At 41.5% G+C, this 7,757-nt stretch overlaps 1 protein-coding gene across 1 annotated transcript; it reads left to right on the top strand.

The window, feature by feature from the left end:
* Positions 1–2,982: 2,982 nt before the first annotated feature.
* LOC307239890 (olfactory receptor 2B6-like) lies at positions 2,983–3,900 on the top strand (the record flags this gene model as incomplete). The annotated part of the gene is made up of 1 exon (XM_080013468.1): positions 2,983–3,900. One exon carries the CDS (start codon positions 2,983–2,985, stop codon positions 3,898–3,900), a length of 918 nt encoding a protein of 305 aa, XP_079869594.1.
* Between the last annotated feature and the right edge of the window lie 3,857 nt (positions 3,901–7,757).

The raw sequence follows: 7,757 nt of genomic DNA, 5'->3' as shown, positions 1-7,757 counted from the left end.
TCCCTGCCCAGACGGTAGAGATCCCACCAGCTGCTCAGATGCTGGAGGTAAGCTGCGATCCCCCAACAAGAAGAAAAGAAGGCAAAAAAGGGATTGCGCCGTGGCAAGGCGGACGGGCCAGGCGAGATCCCTGCAGAGGCCTTACAAGCTGATCTTAAAACCTCAACTATCCTGCTTCACCAGCTGATCAAACAAATATGAGAGGAAGAGATCATGCCAACGGACTGGAAGGACGGCCTCATTGCAATTGTACCCAAGAAAAGAGACCTAAGGGAGTGTAACAACTACAGAGGGATCATGCTGCTATCAACATCCTCTCTCCGTTCCTCTTCCTCCTATGTATCAACTGGATCATGAAACAAATAACCAGCAATAAAAAGAATGGCATCCAGTGGGGTCTGACAGAACCCCTTGACAATCTCGACTTCGCGGATGACATCACACTGCCCTCACATACACACCAACAGACGCAGGACAAGACAACACAGATGGAAACAACCGCAGCTGTGCTTGGACTCAAAATAAATGGGCCAAAAACTAAAATCATGTGGATTAACAACAAAAGCATTATTCCATAACACTCGAGGGCCACTCTCTCGAAGAGGTCAAAAACTTTACCTATCTGGGAAGTATGATAGGTGTGGACGGAGGGTCAGAGGAAGACGTAAAGTCGAGAATTGGAAAAGCTAGAGCAGCATTCAACATCCTAATAAAGATATGGAAATATCTTCAACTCCAACGTCAAATTCGTACTGCTGTACAGATCCGAAACATGGAAGTACACCACTACCATCATAAGAAAGCTGCAGACATTCATGAACAACTGCCTAAGACGCATCATTGGGATCTTCTGGCCAAACACAATGTACAACATCAACCTGTGGGAACCACTACTACAGACCACTACTACAGACCCGCTTAACACATCATTGTATGACACTCTTTGACTGTTGTCAATACTGGATGCCACTCTTTGACTGCCACTATTAATGTATGACACTCTTTGACTGCTGTTATTACTGCAATACTTTATGCCACATTTAACTGCTGTCATTACTGTATGCCAATTTTTTAACTACTATTACTGCTGCATGCTACTTATTAGTGATGGCACAATACTGTAACTTGTACTTACAAGTACAACTTGTACAAACTGCCCCTTAGCCATATTGGGCTCACTCGTAAGCATAATGCTGCTTCACGTTAACTTGTGTAGCTATATGTGCACGTATATGTTAATACTTACAGTATCTAATTTAAATGTGTATCTCTTTCTTGACTTCACTGCTTTTTGCTGCTGTAACACCTGATTTTCCCTCGAGGAATTAAGTATTATCTTTTCATTTTAGTCTCAAAAGTTGAGCTTGTGGTCTCAAGTAGGAAATGAGCGCAATAAATTACGTGTTAAGCATGTAACAAAGGATAATTAAGGATGTGCATTGCTAATCGTGTGTTTGAGCTGTCTAAATCCACCTGTGCATTCTCCACTTGCTTTTTGCACTGCCCCATTGGTCCCGCTTATATGTATCCTGAGATCATTTGTTGTGGAAATTCTAAAAGGTTGAAACTATAAACTTTAAGAAATTGTTAGAACCCACCAAGACAGGACCATCAAACATATTCCTCTTTTCTGAACTCAGAGAAATTGACTAACACACCTGGGAGCATGCCAAAGGAGTTCTAGCTTTCCTTTGTCCACAGTTACCTTTTAGAGAATTCAGGACTCATGCCTGTGAATGGAGTCCTGCAGTTTCATTTGTTCGGCAAAGCATCATTTGATTTGCATACAGTTTGGAGAGCAGGTTTTTACCTGAGACAGAACATGTGACTTCTGGGATCAAAATAACATTTTGAGACATTGCCTCTTATCCGGTCGACCCCCAGAAATCACATTTCTGGACCACGAAAGAAAGGCACAAGGCATCAATGCAAGGAGTCAATAGGTCACATTCTTTGCACATTCATACAAGCAGACAAGGCATCTTTATAAGATTCAGTTATACAGTGGTAATGAATAATTTTCACACTTTGTTCAACTTGCTTTTTGCGATGCCCCATTGGTCCCTCTAACACATAATACAAATTGCCTGTTATTGTATTTCTTTCTGAGAAATAATCTCCATATTAACAATAGATGGCATTTTGGACCGGACCAGGCTGCTCTACAAAGTTTGTTCCATTTTTTTTTATGGGAGGCCAGTATTTTTCAGAAGACAAAGAAAAGAAAAAGAGCAAAAATAATAGGCTACAATGCATAAAAGCCCAGCTTCCCAATGAGCAAATACAAGAGGCCCAAAAAACCCCAAATGAACTCCACTTATTGTTGACTCATACGTTTAAGACACACCTTCAGGCCCTTTCCCAAGATGATAAAATCACAGATATAAAAGAGAGACAAAGGAAGAAAGTGTTGATTTGAAGTGAATCAAAGTAGGTTGGACCCTGTAAAGATTGGATGCAAACAAGGTGACTAAATCAAAATACTAACAATATAATTTTAACCAAAATACTTTTTGCTGTTAGTATAATTGTTAGAATATATCCAAAAACAGTTTGTGAGCATCTGACATAATGAAAACAGACATTGTTTTGAATATTTATATTTTTTATTAATTTAAAATTGTAATGAATGTGTTAATCCTTTTAGTTGAAGTGAATATCACCAAGCTGCTGATATTAACGCAAGTCAATTTCTTCTCTATTCTTGCAGTTAGAAAACATCGACTGTAAATTTTGGGAATTCATCTGACAGCATCAGGTGCATTTGTAACAATTGTGGGAAGCTTACATAGATAACAATATGATATTTATAGCAAAATACAACAAACGAAAACAGTCATCCTTTTAGTTTTCATTTAATTTGAGACTTGAAGAAGCTATGTCTTCCTATTTCAAACTACTGATGTAACTGATGTAATGTAAGGATTGGCAAGAGTTATTTACTGCTGATTTTTCTCTTGTCATTGTTTCCCCCTCTATCAGATGGAAAACTACTCACGCAACAGCCTCACACTCCAATTGGAAGGGTTTAAAGTCACAGAAACTTCAAAGTACCCTGTCTTCTTCCTCTTGCTCATTGCCTACATTTTTATCATGATTACCAATTTGGGAATTGTAGTTGTGATATGCATGGAGAGAACTCTGCACCAGCCGATGTATTTACTCTTCTGCAACCTGCCGATCAACGATCTTCTTGGAAACACTCTCTTGGTGCCTCGGGTGCTGGCGGGTATCTTAGTGCCTCCGTCTGAACGCCTTATTCACTACTATGAATGTGTGATGCAAGGTTTTACCGTATCCATGTGTGGCACGAATGGACACACCATTCTCATGATCATGGCTTTTGACAGGTACATTGCTATTTGTAACCCTCTCCACTACACAACTATCATGAGTAACAAAATGGTGATGAAGCTGACAGCTTATTCCTGGGCAGTAGCTTTTGTTTTGGTGGGTATTTTAATAGGACTTACCATACGACTAAATAGATGTAGGACTCTGATCTCAAATCCTTATTGTGACAATCCTTCGTTGTTTAAGCTCTCCTGTGAGAGTGTTTTCATTAATAATGTCTACGGCCTCACGTTTACTGTGGTCCTGTTAACAACATCGATAAGTTGTATAGTCCTCACCTATGTTAAAATAGCAATTGTGTGTTTGACTAGTAAGAACAAGTCCTTAAACAGTAAAGCCCTGAAGACTTGCAGCACACATCTCTGTCTGTATCTGATATTTACTGTCAGTGGATTGGCTCTTATTGCCATGCATCGTTTCCCTGAGTTCTCAGAATATCGTAAAATAGCTGCATTTGTTAATTCCATCATTCCCAGCAGCCTTAATCCAATCATTTATGGAATGCAGTGCAAGGAGATTCGCAAGTACCTTACCCGCCCACCTTAATTAGAAGAAAAAAAAATCCATTCATTTTAATGGACCTCCATAATCTCATTAAAACAAAAATGGCCTTTTATTGTTCTAGCAAGTCATGGCCCCTCCTTCTCAGCATACAAGTTATTGTCATGAACCCTCACTGAGATAAAGCATACTTTGGTCTACTCATTTAAGTTCATCTAGTTTTGCCTTTAGCCTGCCACTAACTCTCCTGTCATTTCAGATCCGACCACTTCCCTTTGCTCAGCGTCACCTAGGTTTCCCGCTCTTCCCCTCACTTGCAGCTCATCTCCTCATCAGTCACCCAGTACTTATACTGGTCCACCTCCTCTGTTCTGTGCCAGATTGTTTTGCGTAGGCTGAGTGCTACAGCGTACTGGCGAGTGAGCCCTCTAAAACTGTGTCGATTCCTCGGTTTTTGATCCACTGCCTGACAGATTCTGAGTCTTTCCCTGACTTGTTTGCCCTTGCTGATGGATATCCTGGGTTTTCCTGACCCTGATCTGTTTGTTCTAATCAACCCCTGCTTTGTGAACTTTCACCTGCGTCGTACTCTTGGGTTCACCTCTGGTCTGAGTCAGTGAGCCTAACGGTTATGTCCTTTACTCAGGGGCGGCTCCAGAATGTTTTTGTTGTGGGTGCTCAGGGGATGCTTTCGGACTACCTGCTCACTCTCCGTTATGCATTAACACCACTGCTCTATACTTGCCTGTTTTATGAATAAACAGTCTTGAATTAATTGAATACTTGAAATGTTTTGCTGGACTGTAATTGTTTTTGTTTCAAAGTGTTTAATGAAAATATAAAATTGTAAGGAATTCCTTCGGGGTACTGGGACAGGACTATACAGTAGCACTGATTAGGCCCTCCCAGTGTCGCCACTGCCTTTACTTGATATACTTTCTTGTAAACACACATATTTCCCCCCAGTTGAGTTAATAATGTACTATCTAATTAGGACTTTCAAAAATCTAAAATAGAAGCCAGTGTACATATCATTTTCATAAAATGGATGTGCATGTGTAACATCCAGAACATCAGATGAAAGACCGAGTGTTTATGTGAGCCACAAAAAAGACATACATTTTATGGCAATGGTATTGTTAATAAATGTAAAAGTCATTGGCTTTTGGATTTGATCAATCACAAATGACACCATTCCAGCACCTAACCGCTTCATCTTAACACCCGTTGTAGTCGTGAAACACATTTTTTTGGAGAAGATTGCCAGGGTGACCCTGAATTATGTAGAAATAATAATAAGCGTAATAATAATGATAACAATAATAAGAATAAGCTTTATTTGTGTAGCACCTTTCAGACACATGTAATTCAAAGTGCTTGACATTAAAAGAAGGCATCAGGTAGTGATAATAAAAGCAAAGCTGGAAGGATTAAACACAACGACAGGTGAAATCCACATTGAAAGAGCACACCAGACAACTGGGATTCACACTGGGCTCAACAAACGTCCCTGGTCAGGAATAGTTTGCTTTCAAAAGTACCTGAGGAAAACAGTGCTTTAAGCCGCCTGGGCAGAGAAGGACATTGGGGTGAACCACAGGATATTTTTTGATGAAGACTTCACTAACCAAGTGTTTAAAGAGTGCGAAAATACAGACAAGTCAGAAAAAAACTTCTGAAATAAATATATATATAAAATATAAAATATAAAGTCATGCGTAATTTTACCTGCAAGACTGTGTTGTGGTTAAATTAGTAACCCCACATAAAACAACCTTTTACATGTTATACTAAATCCGATGCGATAAAATCAAATTGAGTGTATCAAAAAAACCTTTAAAAATTGTATCTGTCATGAAGCCAGTAGAGGGAGCCAAAGTTTAGTATATTCTGAGGCCGGCATGGGGTGCCAAACCTTTAGTCTCGGCATCCAAACACCAAAAAGTTTGTAAACCCCAAATTAACTTCACTTTTTTTTTTTTTTTTTAAACCTGCACTGTCAGCATGCTGGGCAAACAACACAGAGTATTTGTGCCATTGCATCTAGGACAGAGCTAGTCTGCAAGTGGAGTTCAAGTTCTCAACCTGCAATGTAACTCTTTATTCATTCTTAAATCATCAAGAACTGCTGCAATAATTCTGTCCTGTGGACGACCTGTAGAATGACAAGTTTTTGGTAAAAGAGAACCACCACCAACCCCTTTCTTTGGAGAACTATTTATCATGTTTGGGTGTATAAAAAACTGATCACTACTCCAAGAGGGGGAGAGTCACCACGGGTGAGACAAATAAACATAGAAACAAACAACATTTACACAAAAACATAAACATTTGACGACATATATTGAAAAACAGTGAATTAGGTCCAGGAAAACTGGAACTACAACAGGTCACGTGGCCTCTTCCTGATAGTTATAACAGTAAATGAGGGTGGAAAGGAGAGGAATGCAACCAGGAGGGTGCTGGGGTGCACTCCAAGCAGGTGTGGTGGTGGGTGCCTGTGTGAAGGGACCGCCTATATGTGTGTGTGTGTGTGTGTGTGTGTGTGTGTGTGTGTGTGTGTGTAAGATGTCCACTGGTGAGTGTACATGACTAATCCCCATTGGTACTGGTGTAGAAGTTTGGTATTTTGTCACGGCACCTTCAAGCAGCGGAAAGGGCCCCAAAGACCTCCGAACTCCACAGCCTTATAGACACCCTATGGCTGAAAGAAAGCTCCGAGCACCCTTCCCGCCCCCTGGCCAACCATGCCCCCACACCAACACGCCGACCACCCCGCTGACCACGAGGCCAAGACCCGAACCAGCGACCCACACCCCCCGCCTCCAACCGGAGCCCCAGAACCCACAACCACGCCCCGAACCAACACAGGAGCTCCCCAGGAGCATATTTTCGGTTTAATATCACTATGTCCGCCAAAAACTCTCATCAGTGATCTCCTATGACCGCAATGCACTTGTGGATATAAAACATTTCCTGACTTTACATCAGCGGATCCAGAGTGTCCGGCCAAGATTTGACACGCCAACACTCTCAACAAGGAAAGCAACAACAACAGAGCCGCTGTTCCACAGGTTGGCCCCTTGGATGAAGCACTGCGGTAAACAAGGCGGCATTCGGGTCAGAATAAGGACGCAACCTTACCGTCCACCTCTGCCAAGCATCCTTCTTGGGAGGATTACATTCAAAAGGGATACGAGAAACTGTTGTGTCCTCTGCCTGGCGGAGACATGGCTGAACCCGCTGGTACCGCACCACGCCATAAGTCCAGCAGAGCCATTTTCTGTGTTCTGAGCCAACAGGTCGGAGGAGTCGGTGAAATCCAAGGGTGGAGGTGTCTGCCTCATGACACAACAACAGCCGCTTGTGTAACCCCAGTAACATCAAGACTCTCTCCTGATTCTGTTTGCCGAACCTGGAACAGCTGACCATCTCATGCCGCCCATTCTACCTCACCCAGGAATTACGCACAGTTAACATCACAGCCCTTTATATTCCACCGCAGGAGGTCACCGGCACAGCACTATTGGACCTGTATGATGTGCTGTGCTGACTTCAAAACAAACATCCCGACGAGGCTGTGGCGTGGCTGGAGACTTTAACCGTCTTAAGTCCAAGCTGAATTCGGAGAAGCGTTGTAATTTTGGTGTGGTCTGATATTTACCTAAATATAATCAACTCAACACACTCTTTCCCCAAAGTGGTTGATACATCTATTTGAAGGAAAATCACAGCTCCATTGATATGCCATCAATAGTTTCATCAATATTTTCATCAGTATCACAATGCAGCTTTTAGATAGATCTATAAAACACAAGATGTAAAGAGTATGTTTTTGTATTTTTTGTTGCCACCAGGAATGTTGTCATAGCACACACTAGAATATACTGACAACTGTTTTG

This window comes from Zeus faber, assembly GCF_960531495.2.
Source record: "Zeus faber genome assembly, chromosome: 14".
Taxonomy (NCBI): Eukaryota; Metazoa; Chordata; class Actinopteri; order Zeiformes; family Zeidae; genus Zeus; species Zeus faber.
The sequence above is the reverse complement of the archived record's forward strand: the minus strand, read 5'-3'. Positions and strand labels throughout refer to the sequence as shown.